Raw genomic sequence first — 21,758 nt, forward strand, 5'->3', positions numbered from 1 at the left:
GCAAGGAGGAGTGGCTTCAGGGGATCCTGAATTTCTAACTTCGCACCCTTCGCCTGAGAGCTTGGTGGTCCAGGCGGCTTGTTCGGGAAGGTCAAAGGGGGCCTTTCCTCAGGTTCCAGGAGACAGAGAGGCCAAAAAGGTGGACCAATCGGCCAAAAAGGTATTTTCATCAGCCAGCATGGCTCTCAAGTCCACAAATGCGACGTGTTTATTGGGGCGCTATATCCATGCGCTAATGGATTCGGCAAAGAAGATTGCGCCAAAGCTGTCGGAGGAGGATAGGGCTGGCTTCAATGAGGTTCTGACTGATGCCCAGGCGGCTGCTCGACAAGTCATTCAGAGTGGACTGGACACGGCAGACTCAGTTGCCAGAGTCATGGGGTCTTCTGTTGCCACCAGGAGGGGTGCATGGCTAAAGTCCTCTGAATTCTCCTCGGATGTGCAGTCGACCTTATTAGACTTGCCTTTTGATGGGTCTGGCTTGTTCGGGAAGAAGGCGGATGCTGCTCTCGAACGCTTCAAGGAGAGTAAGGCTACGGCTAGGTCGCTGGGCCTTCAATCCCAGCCGAGAGGTTCTTTTAAAAGATATAGGGGCTTTGGAAAGGCGACTTTTCGCTCCTATAGACCGACCCAGCAGCAGCAGCAGCAGCAGCAGCAGCAGCAAGGTTCCTCGTCGAGAGGTTACAGAGGAAGAATTAGGGGTCGCACACGTGGCCGTCAGCTCTCCTCCTCCTCTTCCTCCTCCTCAGCTCCTTCCACCACTGCAAAGCAGCCCTAGATTCGACATTCCGGATCATGCTGGTCCTGTCGGGGGCCGGCTTACCCATTTTCTACAAGATTGGGAATCTGTAACTACAGATCTCTGGGTTCTAGATCTTGTAGAAAATGGGTACGCCCTTCCCTTTCGGGAATTCCCTCCAAATTACCCTCCTTGCCAAGGGGCTTGCTCGGAGGACTACCGTCTTCTCCTGCAGGAGGAAGTCCTGAAGTTGTTTCAGAAAGGTGCGATAGAGGTGGTTCCAGAGCAGGAAAGGGGTCAGGGATGCTACTCCCGGTATTTCCTGATTCCGAAAAAGGACGGCAGGTTACGTCCGATATTGGACCTCAGAATTTTGAACTTTTACCTGAAACAGGAGAAGTTCAAGATGCTCACCCTTGCGCAGGTTCTTCAGGCGCTGAATCAGGAGGACTGGATGGTGTCGCTCGACTTGCAGGATGCGTATTTTCACATCCCCATCCTGAAGTCGCACAGAAAGTATCTCCGTTTCATGGTAGGGTAGCAACTTTATCAGTTTGCGGTCCTACCGTTTGGTCTTACTTCAGCACCTCGAGTCTTCACGAAGATGATGGCAGTGGTGGCAGCCCATCTCAGAAGGACGGGGATTTCAGTTTTCCCTTATTTGGACGACTAGCTGATGAAAGCGGAGTCGCCAGAGAAGGTGCTGCGTCATCTGCAGGATACAACTCGGCTGTTGTACAAATTGGGTTTTTCGATAAACGTACCCAAATCTCACCTGGTGCCCTCTCAGCGCAACCTGTTCCTGCGGTACTGGACACTACTGTGTGTCGAGCATTCCCTCCTCCTCAAAGGATTCTCGACATACAGGAAATGATTCCTTTATTTTACAGCGGAGCGGTCGTTCCAGTTCTGAAGGTCCTTCGCCTGCTCGGTCTGTTTGCTTCCTGCATCCTGTTGGTCAACCATGCACGCTGGCGCATGAGGGCGCTCCAGTGGGGCCTCCGCAAGCAGTGGTATCAGCACAAAGGGGATCTCAGGGAGTCTGTGAGGATCTCCAAAGAAGCTGCAGTGGATCTATCTTGGTGGAGTGTGGAGGGCAATCTGTCCCAAGGAAAGCCCTTCCATCTACCTCCATCGGTGACAACAGTGATAACGGATGCATCCACCTCAGGGTGGGGTGCTCATCTGGGGGATCTGGAGATCAAGGGTCTTTGGTCTCCAGAAGAAAGGTTGCTTCACATCAACTTTCTGGAATTGCGGGCGATACGTTTGGCACTCAAGGCCTTCCTTCCCTTTGCGGTCAGTCTGTTCAAGTCCTGACGGACAACACGACCGCGATGTGGTATATAAACAAGCAGGGAGGAGTGGGGTCTCTTTGTCTCTGCAGAGAGGCCCTGCGGCTATGGTCCTGGGCTCAGGTCCATCAGATTTGTCTAATGGCAAATCATCTGGCCGGGGTTCTGAACATTTGTGCGGACAGTCTCAGTCGGCAGTTCTCCGCCGACCACGAGTGGAGGCTTCATCCAGAGGTAGTTCGTCACGTCTTTCGGACGTGGGGGACTCCTCGGGTGGACCTGTTCGCCACTCACGAGAATGCTCACTGCCCGTCATTCTGCAGTCTCCAGTTTCCGATGCAGGGGGCGTTGGGGGACGCGTTTCAGTTGAATTGGGGCTCACGACTCCTTTACGCGTTTCCTCCCATACCCTTGATTCCTCGGGTTCTGAGGAAGATTCGCCAAGACCGGGCCCAAGTTATATTGGTCGCCCCGGATTGGCCAAGAAGGGTGTGGTACACAGATCTTCTCCACCTCTCCTCGTGCCCTCCGCTCCGTCTCCCGCTGAGGGCAGACCTCCTCTCGCAGTCGGAGGGGCAGGTTCTACACCCCCACCTCCAGAGCTTACACGTTCATGCCTGGAGATTGAACGGGGCAACCTGAATTTTTTCTCTCTCCCACCAGATGTGGTGGATGTTATTTTATCGGCCAGGCGACACTCCACCAAATCTATATACTCATATAGGTGGCCTAAATTTGTGCTTTGGTGCGGAGAGAGGTCCATTGATCCCTTGAAGGCTCATCTGTCTAACATTCTACAGTTTGCTCTTTCTCTGGCTCAGCAAGGCTTTGCTGTGGCTACTGTGAAAGGATATTTATCGGCTTTGTCGGCTTTCCTTTGTTTGCCGGATCAGCCGTCATTATTCAAATCACCTATTGTTCTTCGTTATATTAAGGGCCTTACAAACAAGTTTCCTCCGTCTCCTTTTGTTATGCCTCAATTGGACTTAAACCTTGTATTAACTTATCTTATGGGTTGTCCCTTCGAGCCCTTACACAAGTGTCCCTTGAGGCTGTTGTCCTTTAAGACGGTATTCCTCGTTGCAATCACCTCGGCAAGCAGGGTAAGTGAGCTTCAAGCTCTAAGTTCAAAACCCCCATTTTTGACTGTGCATGCTGAACGAATGGTACTTAGGACCAGGGCTGCGTTTTTGCCTAAGGTGGTAACTCCCTTCCATCTGGGGCAGTCCATTACCCTTCCTTCTTTCTATCCTCCCCCTCACCCTTCCAAGGAGGAGGAGAGACTTCACCGCTTGGACCCTAAGAGGGCGGTGAGCTTTTACCTGGACAGGACAAAGGACATCAGAGTTGATGACCAGCTCTTCGTGGGCTTTGCTGGCTGCAGGAAAGGTCGAGCGGTGCACAAGCGCACCCTTTCCAGGTGGATTGTCTTGTGTATCAAGATATGCTACTCCCTAGCTGGTAAGGAGCCTCCGGAGGGTTTGAGGGCTCATTCTACCAGAGCAAAGTCTTCCACATCTGCCTTAGCTAGAGGTGTTCCAGTGGAGGATATTTGTAGGGCGGCAACTTGGGCCTCCCTCCACACCTTCGCAAAGCATTATTGTTTAGACACCGAGGTGAGGAGGGACGGACATTTTGCGCGATCCGTCCTTCAGGACTTTCTGGTATAGAAGGGTGGACACCCTCCTCCAGGAGTGGGGACTGCTGTGGAATCTATTCATAAGGTGAGGAATCCACTGGCAGATGTATCCTTTAGAAGAACAAGTTACTTACCTTCGGTAACGCTTTTTCTGGTGGATACAGTATCTGCCTGTGGATTCCTCACTGACCCACCCGCCTCCCCGTTGTCCATCCTTCTATACCGGTATTTCTATGTCTGTAATTCTATTGATGGGTTTCAAGTGTGTTTATCACTGTCAAAAGCATTATGTTAATTCTTGTGCTTTGTTATTTATTTTCCACACTGAGTGTGTTGATATGCATATTGTGTACTGTGTATACTGTGTATATATATATTGCTGTCAGTTTGTCCGTGTGCCTCGAAGGCACGGAAAAAAGAGGCGGAACTGACGTCATCACGCCGACGAGATCTACTTATGGAGCCGGTGACGTCAGCGGAGTCGCGAGCGGAGCCGTGTCTCTGTGACGTCGTCTTCGACCCCATCGGCGTGGACTGCTACAAAAGTTTCTGAATGTTGCTGGCGCAGGGGATATTCACAAGGTGAGGAATCCACAGGCAGATACTGTATCCACCAGAAAAAGCGTTACAGAAGGTAAGTAACTTGTTCTTTATGCATTCTTTTCCTCTTTCCATATGATTCTACAGGGGGATAACTCAATTCCCCAGCAATACTGTGCCACTCTATGACAAAATCCCTTAACTTGATATTAGCACCTAATCAAGCTCCAGCTCATAATGGTTACTCAAATAACTTACAAATCTCTTGTTTCTTTGTTGTGGTTCTTGCTCTGCTTCATGGCTCTGTTGCCATATCTCCTCTCAGAGTGGTCTCAATATTGATTTTTTACCTTTTACTCTATATTCTTTTTTATTTTTCTTTATAATTGGGAGTTACTTCTGATTCATCTTCTCATAACTAGGTTCTTTCTCCCTCTTTTGCTCTTATTCCCATTCTTTCTGCCTGATCTATGGACTGCATCAATTTGTCTATTTGCCATCTTCCACTTCATTCACCTTCATATTTCTTGGGTTACGTCTTTCTGTACCTGTTCTTTGTGTTGACTAACCTGTTTCATTTTTGAAGTCTTATAGAGCAGGTATTGCTCATTTGCAAGTTTCTCTTTCCCATTTCTTTTCTTTTTCCTGTATAAGTAAGTCTGATTTTGGAAACTGAGTTGGAATGGTAGTGATTAAAACAAATGATTTACCTATACATGAACAGCTAACACAGCACATAAAGTCAATGTACAAAATGTAGGCACATATTTTATATATGACTGAAGAAGCCACATTTAATTTCTCGCTATTTGTTGACTTCTATCTGTCTCTGGAAGCATCCCCTATGGTTTATAAAGGGGAAGTCTAGACTTAGGCACCTTAAATACTTGGACACTCTGATTGGGGTTCCCTTCAAAGCGTGACATGGATGTACATCTATGTAGCCACTACATGCTTGTAATGTGTAAATGAAATAGCTCTGAGACTAAATGCTACGTTTGTAGGCATCATGCTGTAGTTCTCACCCTTCTACTCTTTGAAGACACCTCAACAGTGTACAGACATCTTCTAATGGACACCTCTCATTTACCTTAAGATGGATCTGTCCACTGGCACCGCACGCAGGAGACCAAAGAAGAGGAGCCATTTCCCTATTTCCGATTCCGTCCACGGGCCCCCTCTGCTGAGGTTGAGATGACATCCTACGTGCTGTTGGCTCGCCTTGTCAAGCATCCCATTTCTCATGATGATCTCACCAAGGCTGCAAAGATTGTGCATTGGATCACAAAGCAGCAGAACCCAACTGGTGGTTTCACCTCAACGCAGGTAGGGTGCCCATAATTGTGTGCGTGTGGGATTGTGTGTTTTGTATGTGTGTAAATGTGTGTGTGTCCATATGTGCAAACATGATGCATGTATGTGTGTATCAATAGTCTTGTCTTATAAGGTTTTGCACTACCCTTTACTTTGGAGAGAGTAAACTTTCAGACTTTGAACCCTAATGAACAGGAGATGCCCCGTGGCATTATCTTCTATTTCACAAGAACTGTGATCTGGCCTCTGGGCCCAGTATTTGTTTTGCTCCCTTTGTAGATTTTGTTTTACAAGTAGAGCAGCTACTTGTACTTCCTTACAAGTTAAAGTAGGATGTAAGGATCTGAGTAAAGAACGCGAATAGAGGCAAACCAATCTCATCTCCAGTGTCTGGACTGGATCATGCAAAATCCATCATGGATGTGGTCTTGTCCTTGGTTCCTTACATTAATGCTTCGCTGAGACCAGGGAGGATGAGGTGCAGATAGTATTTAAATTAAACTGGAAGCATTGCTGGATCTCACAGGATCCACTAAGGGCTATAGCTAAGATGGGAAAATACAATTTGAAATTCATGTTTCTGCAATCCTGGAATTTAAGCTTGATGTCCGGGTATCTGATGTACTGCATTGTACTCTACATTATTTTGTGTGTGTGCCTTGCTGTATGATACTGTAATTCCATTTAATATCTTTGAGTGTAAATACTACCAAGGTGAGTCCTGACGGATAGTGACAATTGAGACCATAAAAGATACTCATGAAAATATCATCATAAGAGCAAATATATATGTTTCACTCCTATCACATTATTGAAAGATGACTAGATGCTTCAGGTGTTATAAGCTATCAGAAATTGGGCAAAAAATAAACACAGTCTGCTTGGGCTATAGAATAGAAAATAATCCCTGATAAACCCCTGATAGTTATCACACAAGCACTAGGAAATTATGCAGAGAAAATTATGTTCAATGCAATCAATAGCAAGCAACATTAAAGTCCATTCACAATATAATCAATTACCAAACCATATTGAAAAACCAGGACAATTATAATAAGAAAAAAGACATCAAAACAATTAAAATAATATAAGTGGAGATATGTATTTTTACATTTTTTAGGCAAAACTAGCAAAAATCTCAAAGCGTCGATTAAAAAACACAGTTAAGGGTTACCAGGATGGAGGAGCAATTTCAAACTGATTTTGATAAAGCGGAGACCAGGTAAGTCAAGCAGGTTGCACCCGTCAAGGTTTTTACCTCTGGACGTAAAAATATTTGGGGGTTTTCAAAGTTCCCCTGGTCAATGTAGAAAGCTGAAGTTGGCAAGAGTCCCTTAAAGGCAGAAACATTGCTGTTGAGCATCTGCTGAAGCCTTCAGTTTGGCTCCAAAAGCTCCAAGCAGGGCAAAGTAGGATTTTGGATGGTATCAAGGCAACTTCATCGCTGAGTGAGACTTTCCAGCTTATCCCAGTAATTGACTTTTACATTTAAATGTAGGCACTTTTTTGGCTCTTCATCTTCTCCAATCGGGTAAAACTGCAAGCTGTAGCTGGCCACGTCTTCACTAGCCAAAATGGCTTCACTGCAAGGTTCCCCTGAATTTTTTCTCATCAGAACAAAAAACAATAAGCAGGATGAGCCTGGAAGTCATGCATGCCAGGATGTGCCATCCCTGGGCAACTTATCTCAATCCTTCGAAGTGGAATTATTTTTCCAGATTCTTCTTACTGCTGGAACATATCCTCCTAGCCACTCCTACAGCCTCAAGGTCCTCTGATAAGGGTTCTAGGTGCAGGCCTTACTCCAGGCAGCTGTCTCTCAGTTTCCAAATTATCATGTTGTGCCTGCTGGAAATCAGGGACCCCTTCTGCCTTTTGAGTCTCTGCAGTCCCAACCGGAGGCTGACCACTTAACCCTTGGTAAGTGGTTCCAGTCCCTGAGTGCCAGTAGGAATAAGGAATCATTGCAGGTTCTTTCTTTCCATAGTCAGGCAGTATTCTTTTCTTCAGATTTGTTTTCTAGTTCCAGGAACATTTGGGGAGGTAGTACTGAGGTGCCAGTCTTATCCTATGCACTACCCAGTGACTGGAGAATTATCTACAACCAATCCTTATGACTTTCCTGTAAAACCTCTGCCTCCTTTTTCAGCACTTCCTAGATATTCCTTGCCACCTTCAGGCAGCAGGAGCTTTGTTCTTTCTTCTTGCCACATACATATAAAGATGAGGATTCCTCCCTCCTGTCATTGCTGGATTTTGTTTTGCACATGGTAGGAGCACAGGAAGAAAGTCTAGACAATGTTTAACCATCAGTGATTTCATTTCTTCACATCCCCATTCAGTATCTCCATTTCAAAAGCAAGAACTATGAAAGCTGCAATTTATGTTGCCAACTGTTCTTTTCCCCTCCCAGATGCCTAGCCCAGGCCAAGAGCCCTATGTTAACACTACTCCAGCATTCCTGCTGCCAGAGTACAATATGGGTGGCATCAATGAACACTGCAGGCCACATATGGCATTTACCTTCCACACCACTGGAGCATTTCTGCAATAGCTACCATGGTCTTCCTTGTAACTTAAATTACCAATTATACGGAACCAGTGCATAGTCAATGTTCCAAGGGGAAAGAACAAGTGTTGTGACACTATTTAACATTGTCATAGAGCACAGAGTCTTAAAGCCATCAAAACTAAGCAGAAACAAATGGGGAGGACAATCTAAAAAGGATTATTTGGGAATCTTGTTTGGCTAATACCCAAAGGGTTATCAAGGTGGCTTATTTCTTCATTCAAAAGCCACCCTGATGCTAGATGACTCCCAACATAAACTAAAGAACAGATAGAGGTGAGACAGAATACATCCCTGTCACCATGGAGGTGAAAGTTATGTCCCTGGGTGGAACAGGAACAGCATTTGCCTTATCTCTATCTAGAACAGTCATCTAATGGCCTTTCATTGAGGCCAGAATTTATTTCACATTAGAAAATAATGTATTCAGAAACTCAAAATGTATAAAACCTTGTTCTTGTAACTGTCCATTGCCTATAAGGATTCCTTCTGTTTAGGAGGCTCTTCCGTACCTACTGTACTCTTATTGCTCTTGTGTACCCATGCATTTCTGTGATCTACGCATTCTATTTAAATATATGTACATAAACAGTCTACAGCCCCTCAGTGCTACTGGATAAATACATGTCTTGTTGTGAAACTCAAAGTCCAGTGCTGCAAATGGCAGTTTTGTCACTGTGTCAAGTTTGTCATTAGGAGGGTATCTCTACATGGATAGAGTAGTGGGTGTCTCTATGTGGGTATCCTCCTTTATTCATAATTTCCATGGACTCTCTTTCCTCGCCACTTTTCTTTTCCATTTCGACTGAAATCTACAATGGTCAAACCTCATTGCTCTCTCTCGTGCCTGGTCTCACTTCTCCCTTCTGCTTAGTGTTTTTAACCAATAGATCCTCTCTTCTCTCTCCTCTCATAGTGCTCCCATCGTGGTTCTCCCCAATTTCTTCCCACTCACTACTTGCAGGACCAGTGGTAATGATGGTTGCATGTTATCCTTAAGTATAACAACTGCATGCGGAGTTCATTGTTGAAATGCGCGTCTGTGTTCCTTAGGAGGAATGCACACATCTCACCCATTGTTGTTATGGAGAATGTGCTGTTGTACCTCTCACGTGAGGAGTGCTCTGACTTTACTACGGACTCCCAATCCTCCATAGCCCTTTCTCCTTTGATTGCAGCTATTTCAATTTACTACCTCCAGCATCAACTGATCTATACAAAGGGATGTACTGTTAAATTGTTTTATTCATCACTGCTTTTTTGTCCACCTTTTCCCGCACTCTCTGTTCACTCCAGGACACTGTAGTGGCTCTCCATGCTCTCGCGACTTATGGTGCTGCCACCCACGTGAAGAATGGAGAAAGTTCTGTGACAGTAAGTCATGAAACCAAAGTCGCAAGCCAGTTCCACGTAGATGATGGTAACAGGCTCCTGCTGCAGCGTGCCAAGCTTTCACAAGTGCCCGGAGACTATAATGTGGAGGTGAAGGGCAGTGGCTGCGTCTACACACAGGTGAGTCATTTCCCATGTGCACAAAGGGAAGAGAGCAAAAGTAAGCATGGGCACTCTGGGTAAAAGTCCTGGAACAACAAGGATCATTGCAACAATGTTGACAGTTTGGTAGGGTAGGTTTTAATGCACACATTTGTTCTTACCATCAGCACCACCCATAGAGTGTTAGACAAGTAGCCATTCTGTAAAAAACAATTCTGTGTCCGATGCTCTCAACTATTGTCAAAAAGATGGAGTGGGTTTCAGCAAAACCAACTGATTTGCATCTAGCACTGTCCATTCATGCCCTTTTCGAGGTGCATGTCTGAGTGCTGCTGCCTAAAGCGCAAGAGGGATTTAATGAGTACAAGTCAGGAAGAAGCAGGGAAGATGAAAGATCTTTGGTGGAGACCGGCATGAGGGTAGAGACTGGTGATGGGGTGCAAGGTCAACTTTATGGCAGTGCGACTGATGCAGCGGCTCCTGGTGCTGACCTGGGGAGGGGGACGCTAATCTCAAGGGGGGCACTATGTTTAGCAATAACTTATAATTTAAAAACACCTGCAGAAGAGTTCCTTGTGCTTCCGGTTTTCAAGCAGCAATAAAAATGTCAAGATAACTCTTGTGATTAATGTTCCTGTTAGCGGGAGTGATCAGAGTTTTGTCTAGTAGCAGTCTTCACTTGCATAAAGTAGTGCAGGGGGTCAATATGCCTGCTGCAAAGAACGTGTACCGTGCAGAGAACGGATCTGTATTTTATGTGGATAGATGAGTGGATTACAGATTTTGTCACAGATACCCTTTTGTCACTGCAGTTCATAATATACAACCTTAATATAGAACAGTGCCTGTTACAAATGGTAATCAAAGAGCTGCATGCAAATTGCATAAAATAGGTTAGGGCGTTATATTACGCCCGCCCCCAGTCTTTCATTCTCTATTCTGATGTTGCTGAAAATGGTTTGTTTGGGTAGATATAGATTCTTATTGGTAAAGTCAGACAGTGCTAAAACAAATTAAAATGATGTGAGAGACTGTCTATGTAGAGATGAGGAGCACTTTTGCATGATGGTCATGAGGGAATCCAAGCAGAAGGTCATGGGGGAGGTGCCAAAAATGATTGTCACACTGGTAGCCAACAGTGTTACAGTTGGCCCGATGGGGTGTTTGTAGAGGTTGAGTGTAAGGAAGGGATGAAGGGATGAGGATGGAGTAGGATGAAGAAGGATAATTTAGAAGGATGAGGATAAAAGAAGAAGATTCAAAAAGTTCTGTATAAGGAGAAGCCTAGAAGAAGGATATTGGTGCAGACTAGCAAGGGCAATGAATCCACTATTTTTATTTAGCTTTTTTTATATGTGAAACTGGCCTGTTTAATAAGTTTGTACTTGTAAAGTTGTGCTTTACTGTGGGTTTCCAGCCCCCTAGGAAACAGAGAATGATTTAATGACACGAGGGTCAAAAGGCAATATTTTAGATCTCAATGTGTTAGGCAGTCAGAAATAGGCACATGCCCAGATGAAAGATTTTAGAGACAGGAGAAGCTCACCAAAGGAATGATTTGCCTAAAGCAACTGACAACAGGACACAAAGTAGACAAAAAGACATAGCAACTTTCTGTAATTGTCTTACAGTCCACCCTCCGATACAATGTTCCACATCCAACTGGAGACGCTCCATTTGATCTACATGTTTGGACTGTACCTGATATCTGCAACCAGAAGTCTGAGAAGACCTTTGAAGTCCATGTAAACGTCAGGTACGTTTGAGTTGGTCTTGTTTTGGGGTAGGTTACAATTTTACATGAGTAAGAACATTCATAGCGTGATCTTCATTCTGAAGGATAGCAATGCAATCCCAAGGTCAGGGGTAGTTTCCTCAGGGTCATCTCCGTTTCCTAACAAAACACAGTGTTCTGTGGTGCTTCAGGCTTCGAGTCCACTTTGCAGATTGACTACCTGACAGGTGGTACTATTTCCAGGTTAGAGTTTGAGGATTTGACAGGTGGTATTGAGTCCTCTTTGCTGCTTTTGAGGGCCATACTGGTGGCACTGAGTCCACTCTGCAGACTGCCGACCTGATAGATGGTGGTGAGTCAACTTAGCAATTTGAGAAGGTAACAAATTCAGATTGTTTTTGTGTGTGAAGGGATGCCTTCTTACACATAAACAATCCCTCCCCTCTATGCAGGCACCAGTAGTGCAAGGGCACCTGCGTTGGCGCTAAGTAGCTGTAATTAGCGCCTGCGTAGGAAGAAATGCAGGGCTGTGCCATATTCTCTTAAATAATAATAATGATAATAAAAGCATTTCTAAAGTGCAAGGGGCAGCACTGCATTTCAGAAGTGGCGGAGAGTGGTGTTAAGCCAACAAGGCTACCGCTGCGCTCCACCACTTCACTTGTAAATATACCCCTAACTGTATTGCTGTGAATGTTCAGCAATTACAGCTGTACACAGTTCCATTTCCATTACCTGTTGAACAAACACAGCAACAGCTGTAACAGAAGGTGGAAGTCCATCCTTGATTTCTCCTGGGCTCAACCAAGCTTTTTTTCAATGGCACCGTGAGATACGGGAGGAGGACATGGCAAGGTTCCTGTGTGCCCCGGTCCACAGCCTCAACCTCTGTCTTCCCCTGTCCAATCCACACATCCTGAAGGGACAGGGAAAAGAGAAAGGTAGAGGCTGTGGATTAGGACATTGTAATGTTGAAAGCAGCTGGCCTGTACCAATGTTTATAGACTGCTATTGCTCCATTATCTTTAAAGGTGCTCTCAAGGTTCCGATATTTTAATATCAGAGAAGAGTTAGTCAGCTTCTTCTGGAATTTTTATAGCATGGCACCTGTGGCCTTTTTCTGTGGTAAAACCCCATGAGTGCAGAAGAAGTAGGGTCTGACCTTCTGCTGGAATATCCTAGCAGAGTATGTGGCCACTCTGTCCCTCTCTATGTTAGCATGTCAAAACAAAGAATGAAAGGCACCCCACTGGTATCTCTTTGCACACTGTGTAACCACTGTGTCTCTCTCTATGGTACCACTTCATGAATAAAGAATGAGAGAGTCACCCCACTGGTTTCTCTTGCAAACAGTCTGACCACTCTGTCCCTCTCTATGGTAGCATGCCATAGACAAAGAATGACAGAGTAGCCCCTCTGGTATCTCTTTGCACACAGTGTGACCACTCTGTCTCTCTCTATAGTAGCATGTCATAGATAAAGAATGAGCGAGGCACCCCACTGGTATCTCTTGCAGACAGTGGGACCACTATGTTCCTCTCTATGGTAGAACATCAAAGACAGAATGAGAGAGACACACCACTGGTATCTCTTGCAGAAGGTGTGGCCACTCTGTCTCTCTCTCTCTCTATGGTAGCACATCTAAGACAGAGAATGAGAGAGGCACACCACTGGTATCTCTTGCAGACACTGTGACCACTCTGTCTCTCTTTCTATGGTAGCACATCAAAGACAGAGAATGATAGGCACACCACTGGTATCTCTTGCAGACAGTGTGACGACTCTGCCTCTCTCTATAGTAGCATATCATAGAAAAAGAATGGGAGACAAAGAATGGGAGAGGCACCCCATTGGTATCTCTTGCAGACAGTGTGACCACTCAGTAGCACATCAAAGACAGCATGAGAGAGGCACACCACTGGTATCTCTTGCAGAAGGTGTGACCACTCTGTCTCTCTCTCTCTATGGTAGCACATCTAAGACAGAGAATGAGAGAGGCACACCACTGGTATCTCTTGCAGACACTGTGACCACTCTGTCTCTCTCTCTATGGTAGCACATCAAAGACAGAGAATGAGAGAGGCACACCACTGGTATCTCTTGCAGACAATGTGACCACTCTGTCTCTCTCTATAGTAGCATGTCATAGACAAAGAATGGGAGACAAAGAATTGGAGAGGCACCCCACTGGTGTCTCTTTGCAGACAGTGTGACCACTCTGTCCCTCTCTATGTTAGCATGTCATAGACAAAGAATGAGAGCGGCACCCCACTGGTATCTCTTTGCAGACAGGGTGACCACTCTGACCTCTCTATGGTACCATGTCTTGGACAAAGAATGAGAGAGGCACCCCACTGGTATATCTTGCAGACAGTGTGACCACTCACTCCCTCTCTATAGTAGCACATCATAGTGAAAGAATGAGAGCGGCACCCCACTGGTATCTCTTGCAGACAGTGTGACCACTCTGTTCCTCTCTATGATAGCATGTCATAGACAAAGGAGGAGAGAGACACCCCTAGCACATCTTAGCAGAGCGTATGACCTCACACCTTACCCCACGTGTATACAAATGTGATTATATTCAGTGTTACAATACACTGTGGTATCTAATGTCTGCACATACACTGGAAGAGAGGCAATATCTTATTGTGAAATTTGGTGAACTAAAACTGAGGTTTAAGTGTTATGGCCTTCAAATGTCTTACCAAACATGACCAGTAAATGGGATTCTGTCCAATTCAGTTCTTGGCTATTTGCTGTCACAGCAATAGACACACCTTCTTTTCCACTGTATGAGTTGCCTGATCTGTCTGCTATGCTGTCGATTTCCCTTCTGCAGTAAAACCCCTCTCACTTTCAATGTTCCTTCCAGTTACATCGGTAGACGTCCATCCTCAAATATGGCTTTTGTGGATGTGAAAATGCCCTCTGGCTTCATCCCTGTAAAGTCTACACTGAAAAAGGTAACCTTTCAATACCAGTTTTATGTTCACTATTGTTTTTTAATGATGGTTGTAGAGTCTTTTGTGGTAGTGAGTTCAGAATCACCGCATTCCAACACATGAATAGCTAGGGAGTCTTTTAAGTTGGCATTATTATCTGATCATACCAAACACAGGGAGATGCCAGGCGCCAGGGGAGATGCCAGGGGCAGATACTGTGTTTGCATATCCACACACATTTTGGAAAGGTGCTGTATTATTATACGAGGGTTCCTGTTTCTTTTATGTCCAATTCTTTCATGTTCCTGTGTCTAAACTGGGATTCAGCATCTATAGGTTTCAGTCAGTATTATTACATTGTGGTTCTTAATTTGATCTTTTAGCCTTGATTCCTCCTCTGTTATTAATCTAATGTTTCTCACTCAGTTGAGAATCTTATATATTTATTAGCTAATTTTGCATTTTTGTAAGGCCTCTAATATTGCACTGGAGAGATGGGTGTGCAAGGACAAAGGGTAAAGTAAATGTACTAGAGTTCAGAAAGGTACTTTAGAGGGTTGTGGAAGATTTTAAAGATTAACATCAGGACTTTAAATTGGCATCTTTCTCTGGCTGAAAGCCAATGGAGAGCATTCAAAACAAGTAAACCCCACTCAAACCAGCAGCTTTTTTACCTGTAAAATTTTAAAGAATTTGTGTTGTAGTTTTTTGAATAGGGAAGAATTGATGCTCTTGAACACACCTTAGGATCAAGACGACTGGGTGATGAGACAGATATCTTAAACAGAAAATTGGTCCTTCATGTTGCAAATCCACTTTAATATGAAGTTGCCATTTGAAAAGATACAATTAATGCATAACTGAGGGAAAAAGGCACGAGCAAATGCGAATCCAAATGTTATACCTTTAGTTAAGAGGATAATGTTGCGTCGCAAGATCACTTGAATAGGGAAGGATGTGCAGAAATTGATGAGATCTATAGCAGAACTGAAGTTTGAGAGTTTAGGCAAAATATCTTCTCATTCATTGTTATTAAGAATGAATGAGCAGTGACTGCTAATATTGATTGATGGGCTGTTGGTGATTAGGTTATGTTGGATTACAGAACGAGGGCTTTAAAAAGGAGTGGTTATGCTCTATGAAATGATGTATCAGCCAGTTACGGATTATAATAAGAAGGTTTGAGGCAGGCAGGCATGAGACTGAGAAGGGGCGAAACTCAGAAATAGAAGGTATGCAGAGAAGGTAACTCTGAGAAAAGAAAGTATGCCAAGTTCAGTTTCATACAGGTTTTTAGAATTATAGCGGAGAAGGCTTTCTATGATAGCAAGCAGCCTGAGAATGTAAGCTGCAGAAAGAGACAACATTATACATAGTGGTCCATATTTGGGGCAGACAGCTTAAATATATGATCTCTGAGTGTACACATCATCTAATTATTAAGAGCCCTATTGGCAAGGATCAAGAATGACAAAGCTGTTGTGCTTGCACATCTCCATCCAGATTTGATATGCCGAGAGTTGATCCATCACAGCTTCACAGGGTCAGGGAAGATGCCCTGTGTGATGCTTAGCTCGTCATGGAATACCATAATAAGCTGGGCATCACATACACGTAATAGTGCATGGTACTCCATGAGGAGCTTTTATGAGGCAGGTAGCTCTGCGGTCACTTGAAGAGCAAGATAAGTCACTATCTTGTCTTAGTGTGTCACTTTCACTGTCACCGTTTATGTCTTTTATTTGCATTAGTTTCTAATTGCTCCTGTGTTTGTGTTTTGCAAGTATGATATTGATGCTAATGCGTTTCTTCTTTTTAAGGTGTTGATGTCTTATTTTCCACTGTGCTGTTATGCCTGTGTCTAAGATAGTAGCAGCTCAATGACATTTTCACCAACTGTCATATCTTGCTTTAAAATGCATGCAATTGGAAAGTAGGCTTTGCATGGTGCATCATTTTAGGTCTCTTTCTATGCTATCCTATGGTACATATGGGCTGTAATATCTTATTTATAGAACATAAAATCTGAAATTTGAATTTGAATGCTGAGTTTCCCACGTCATCATAAGTGGGTGATCTTGGCACATCATTCTGACTTCCAGATCCTCAGACGCTCTGTATTTGAAAATTGGGTGGCATCAGAAAAAGCCAAGGGCCAATATCAGATATTATGTAAAAAAGCACAGCACATTTACATTTAACACATTATCAGTCATCAAATCCAATAAACCCACCCTTGAGTTAGCAATAATAATTACAGTAACTAAACAATCTCATACGTTTGTGATGTTCTCTGAGAGGTCATGTCGTTTCTTGTTCTGAATTTGGAATTCATTTTTGTCACCAAGTTTCCTTCTGTACTATTTGCTTCTAGCTGAACATCTGGCCGGGCATTGGACATACAGAGGTCCACCCTAACAATGTCATTATTTATCTGGAACATGTAAGTATTTTTCAGTTCTGCAACCTAGAGACTGGCAACCAAGAGCATATATTCATATTTTACTGTCAAGAAAACATATGAGTAGATAGCCACAAAACCTTGTTGTCTTTATCTTTATGAACACTATTTAGAACAGAATTAATGTAATAACAGACATGGAACCAGAAGAAAATAAATATCAGTCCTTTTAGGTCCTCCACTAGGGTAATCTAGCCATGGACATGGCTAGATTACCCTAGTGGAGGACCATCCACCAAATTAAGTAATGCCTGCCTGCTCACTAAGGCTCTCTAAACCCATCAGTACAGTGCCTGGCACAGTAGCTGCACTGAAGGCAGAAAACTTTGCAGAACAGGTGTTATATATTTTTTTACCATTCTGCAAAGTGGGGAGTAGTTTTTCAACAAAAATATATCAATTGTTCTGGTGGATGTTTGTCTCCATGAATTGGGACCATTAATAGTTTTACAACATGGCGGACTCAGGCAGGGCAATCTTGTGACTCTAACCTCTCCCAGGGTAGGGCAGCTAATACTGATACCTAGTGACTTCCAAAGCCAGATCAAGGCGAACATAGCAAATACAAGGAGATGATGAATGGAATGCTGAAACTTTTCATAAACTCACCCCCAGTCACAGATCTGGGTTTAATCCATCATCGTTCTTTACCTCACTTCGCCACCCCAGTTCAGACCCAGCCATATGAAAATCCGTCTTGACTCTGTTTCTCATGGGAACAGTCCCTTGCTCACTTTGCCACTGGATTTATGCTAGCCTGGCTGTTAAGGGGTGTTACCCAGAAACCAGTCCCAGGATGCATGTTTCGGGGCCAGGGAAGACCTGGCTTGGAAGTTCAAGCTGGATTGTTCCCATAAGGAACAGGATCATGACTTATTTGCATATGGCTGGGTCTGAACTGGGGTGACAAAATGAGCCAAGAAGAATGATGGATTCAACCCAGATCTGTCACCGGGGGGGGGAGGGAGAATGTGAAAAGTTTCAGTGCTCCATCCATCATCTCCTTGTATTTGCTTTGTTCTTTCAAAGCCAGATCCACATGGGGCACGGCTGTCGAAAGCCAAACAGTTTATACACCTCTAAATTGGGTGGGAGAAGTACATGTTTTTGCGGATGGGGCATCTGTCATTTATTTGGTGGATGCTGTGTGGTCACCAAACTCTGTATTAACATCCTAAGAGTTTGGTTTAATCATATATTTCAACTTCAGGTAAATTACTTTAAAAACATAACACACTGCTCCTGTGCTTCTCTCACATCAGTACACCTTATCATGGGTGGGTTTCATCATTAGACCACTGCTCAATTACATTTCACCCAAACTTTATGTTACAAGGTGAATATCCCTTGAAATCTCATGCAAGAGTTTTTATAGGCAAGAAAGGAATGATCCTCTGTGAGCCACAATAGTTTCATATTAATTTAACTGCAGAACATATGTAATAAGTTATAACCACAGTAAATTCAGGCTTTATGAGCATCCAGATCAGTGTCACGTGTAGGCCTTGCTTTACTCAGTTTGTCTCACTATACTTTTAAATGCCCAGACCAAATGGGACTGCACATGACATCTGGTAGAATGGCAAAGCTAACTCCCTATACTACCCATTCTAATTTCATCTATTTGGTTTCTGCTGTAGCTTCCAAAATCTTATGTAGTCACTGCAAAATCAAGCGTTATGAAATGAAAAAGAAAAAACTGACTCCAAAGGCAGCAGTATTATGCTGGTGTCCATTGTGTCTTCTGTAGGTCTCCAATGCTACCATATCCTTTTGGTTCTCAGTTGAGCAAGACTTTGAAGTGAGACACAGGAAACCAGCTATGGTCACAGTAACGGATTACTATGAAACAGGTAGATTACTTTATTATTTCTCCGGCTTTGGCTTTAGGGTACCATTAATTACCTTTTTGTGTGGGAAGCAAGATGCTGAATGCATGAAGAGCTTGTTTTATGCAAATGACCTCCATAAGAAAGTTAAAGGATGTTACCAGATACAGGGATAATTGACTTTTAGATACACAATGCTAATTTACCAGTATGAAAAGTTCTTAGTGTAGGAACTTTCTGAAGGCAGGTGGTGACTGATTGAAGAATGTTTTAATTTCAAAGAAGCTCTGGGTGGCATGGGGTATCATTTCCATGGACCCCACCACTCATTGTGTTGTGATGCAGTGTCCGGACAAGACTCTAGTTATGATCAACTGACTCTCCCTGACACATTATCACACAATAGGGACCAGTGGATAGTTCTCCTTCTTGAGGGGGACTTCCCTGGCAAGTTGTACCTTCTTAAATGTGAAGCCCAGGATCTGGAAAGGAAATACTTTCAAAAGAGGTCTAGAATCTTCCCAGAACTGTTTCTTCTCAGTTGCTTTTCCTAAATTGCCCCTCCTTTGTTGATCAATCATTAATCTATATTTAGTACCTTTAACGCGTTTATTGATGACCCATCAAGTGAGTGGCAATTGTATTTACTTGCGAAGGGGATCTGAGAGGTGAGACATCTGAGAGGACTGAAATTGTTTGACAAACTAGTCACAAATAAAACTTCCAAACATCTAGCAATTCTGGACCTGTGCAGGAAGGGAAGATGGCAGATCTTAAATGTATATGCATTGACCAAACGCAAAATGATGCCTCCTCCTGCAGATCGTGAAGTGGGGCCTGGGTCTACCATATTTTAAAAATAGTCATTGATCATGGGCTGAATAGGGGCCCCCTGAACGTTTGGGAGGCCTTGACAGGTTAAGGGGTCCCCTACGCTACAGGGATCTGCATTACACCCCTGAGTAAAAGGACTGTTGGATGCTCCCCCATTGCTTGATTAAGCAATTTAACTTAAAAGATGCTTCCTCCGAAAATTCATTTTGTTGTCTCAAGGCTCATGTTCTGCACTCCTGTAGAATAAGAGTTACTCTCCAATAGGACTGAAAGAATATGGCTTTATTTTCTATCCAGTGGTAAAATGGGTGAGCCTACAAAAGCTAAATAGAATATGGGATGTATAACTCCATAAAGTCCATATTATTTACATGATGAAACAGATAATATACCATTTGCCCTCTAGTGGTAGGAATTGATAGATCTGAATTGAGTCTGTTTCAGTTCTAAGGTGTCAGGAAGTAGTGGGTGAAATTACTAAAACTTTTTTTAATGCACAGTAGCCCAAAATGCTGAATCTAGAAACAAAATTATATGACCTGCTTCTCTTTGTTTCCTTAATCATTCAGATGAGTTTGCTGTGGAGGATTACAGCTCTCCCTGCAGTACAGGTATGCAATTGGATAAAGTCTGACATAAGTCATGAGACCGTGATGCTCTAGTTAGGTGTGTAATACTTTGATAATGCCTCAGTGGCTTTTTAATCAAGAGGTCTTTAAGCTGTGGAGTGGGAAACCTGTGTGGGTTGGCAGAGATACTCAGGGAGACGACTTCTCTAGCAAAAGTGAGAAATGAAGCTGTCTCAAAATGTGCCTATGAAAGGGGTTTTAGTCCTGTGATAAGTTTTAAAGAAGCCCTCTTGCATGCTAAAGTGGAGGGGAAGGGATCTCTAGATATTGGAGTCATTAGAAAGCAAAGGTATTTCACTGAAAATTATATATTTGACAAGTCTGATGACAAGCATGTTCTGAAAGGCCACCCCCAGGCATCTGGTTGATTGATGTCTGTAGATCTTGTTTAGGATTCCTGCTTGGAAGAGTTTTTATAATCAGGGCTCTAAACTTGAACAGAGTTTTCAGTCTTGTCTAGTCGTAACCAGTGACGAGCATGAAGTGAAGTGCTGATATGGTCAGAATGGCAGTGTCTCGGGATTAGGCATGCTGCAAGGCTCATGGCACTCTTTAGTCTGCAGATGGTTTTCTCTCATAAACTGGAGTAGATGACACTTGAAAAACTGCCAAAAATATAGAATAGCCAACAAACAGAACCATGCTCTATAAAATAACTCTCCCTTCCATTACATGTTTGCCTTCCCTCTAGATCATGTGAAGGAGACCCACCACTGATGCTCAGTTTGCATTGAGGGAAATACCAAAAGGGAACACCTGAAAAATGCATGTGGTACTGGCTATACTACACACCCGCAGGGGGTGAAGAATCACTTTCTGGACCTCAAATCATCTGTATCAATAAAGCACGATGTTCTGCTGCTGAGTTCTCTTAAGGCATTTTTTCTTGTATTTTGACCCTTTCCCATCCTTTCTTTAGTTGTGCTTTGGTCGTTGAATGATTTTTGTGTATTTCACAGAATTAATTACTGGTGTTTTTACCTAAATAAGTGATAAATAATGTCAATGAATTCCTTAATATTATTGATGTTCAAAGTGTTTACAGAGTGTCACCTACATCCAGGGATGAAAGGCTAAAAAGGTAACCGGATTATGACATGATTAATTACATTGATCACGTTTGTCTGTCAGTAATGGTAGTGAACGCATGAAGAGTTGAATGGTCCTCAGACATCGATGTTGGGCACACATGAGCAGGTGGATTGATTATTGTCCTTTTCCATTGTTATTGAACAGATGAAGAGTTAGGGGGTCATGATTCTCAGCCATTGATGTTGGTAGAGCTGGAAAGGGTCAATTGATTATTGTCCTCTGCCATTGTTAGTGAAACGTTTCTTCATTCACTGTTCTATGCCATTTATGGTGCTGCAGAGTTGGAGAGTGAGATGGATCATGGGTCTCTGTGTTGACATTGGTAAAGAGAGGAAAAGCTAGATGGATCATGATCCTCTACCACTGATGTAAAGAAAAGAACAGTCAGATGTGTTATTGTCCTCTGTCATTGGTAGTGAAGAGAGTTGAGGAGTTAGATGCATAGAGTTTGTCTGCCGTGCATACTGGTAAAGGAATGAAGGGCTAGACGGGTCATTGCTCTCTGTAATCGATGGTGGTGCAGAGTTGAAGCGGTTATCTGCTCTTGAAGTTGGTAAAAACATGAATCAAGATGGATATGAAGAGTTACATAAGTCGTGACTTTCTGCTATTGATGATTGTGAAGAGAAGAAGAGTTTGATGT

The 21,758-nt window shown here is 43.6% G+C and overlaps 1 protein-coding gene across 1 annotated transcript in view; it reads left to right on the top strand.

Annotated features, from left to right (window-relative positions):
- Window positions 1-20,888, top strand: part of LOC146812899 (alpha-2-macroglobulin-like) — a 225,325-nt gene extending 204,437 nt beyond the window's left edge. Inside the window, exons 29-36 of the mRNA XM_085619970.1 lie at window positions 5,310-5,539; window positions 9,393-9,608; window positions 11,222-11,346; window positions 14,201-14,291; window positions 16,645-16,713; window positions 18,482-18,584; window positions 19,964-20,005; window positions 20,715-20,888. Of these exons, the coding sequence (XP_085476096.1) occupies window positions 5,310-5,539; window positions 9,393-9,608; window positions 11,222-11,346; window positions 14,201-14,291; window positions 16,645-16,713; window positions 18,482-18,584; window positions 19,964-20,005; window positions 20,715-20,740 (902 nt within the window). The 3' untranslated portion in view covers window positions 20,741-20,888. The remainder of the gene's footprint in view (window positions 1-5,309; window positions 5,540-9,392; window positions 9,609-11,221; window positions 11,347-14,200; window positions 14,292-16,644; window positions 16,714-18,481; window positions 18,585-19,963; window positions 20,006-20,714) is intronic.
- Window positions 20,889-21,758: the final 870 nt, after the last annotated feature.

Source organism: Triturus cristatus, chromosome 7 (genome assembly GCF_964204655.1).
Source record: "Triturus cristatus chromosome 7, aTriCri1.1, whole genome shotgun sequence".
NCBI classification, from domain to species: Eukaryota; Metazoa; Chordata; class Amphibia; order Caudata; family Salamandridae; genus Triturus; species Triturus cristatus.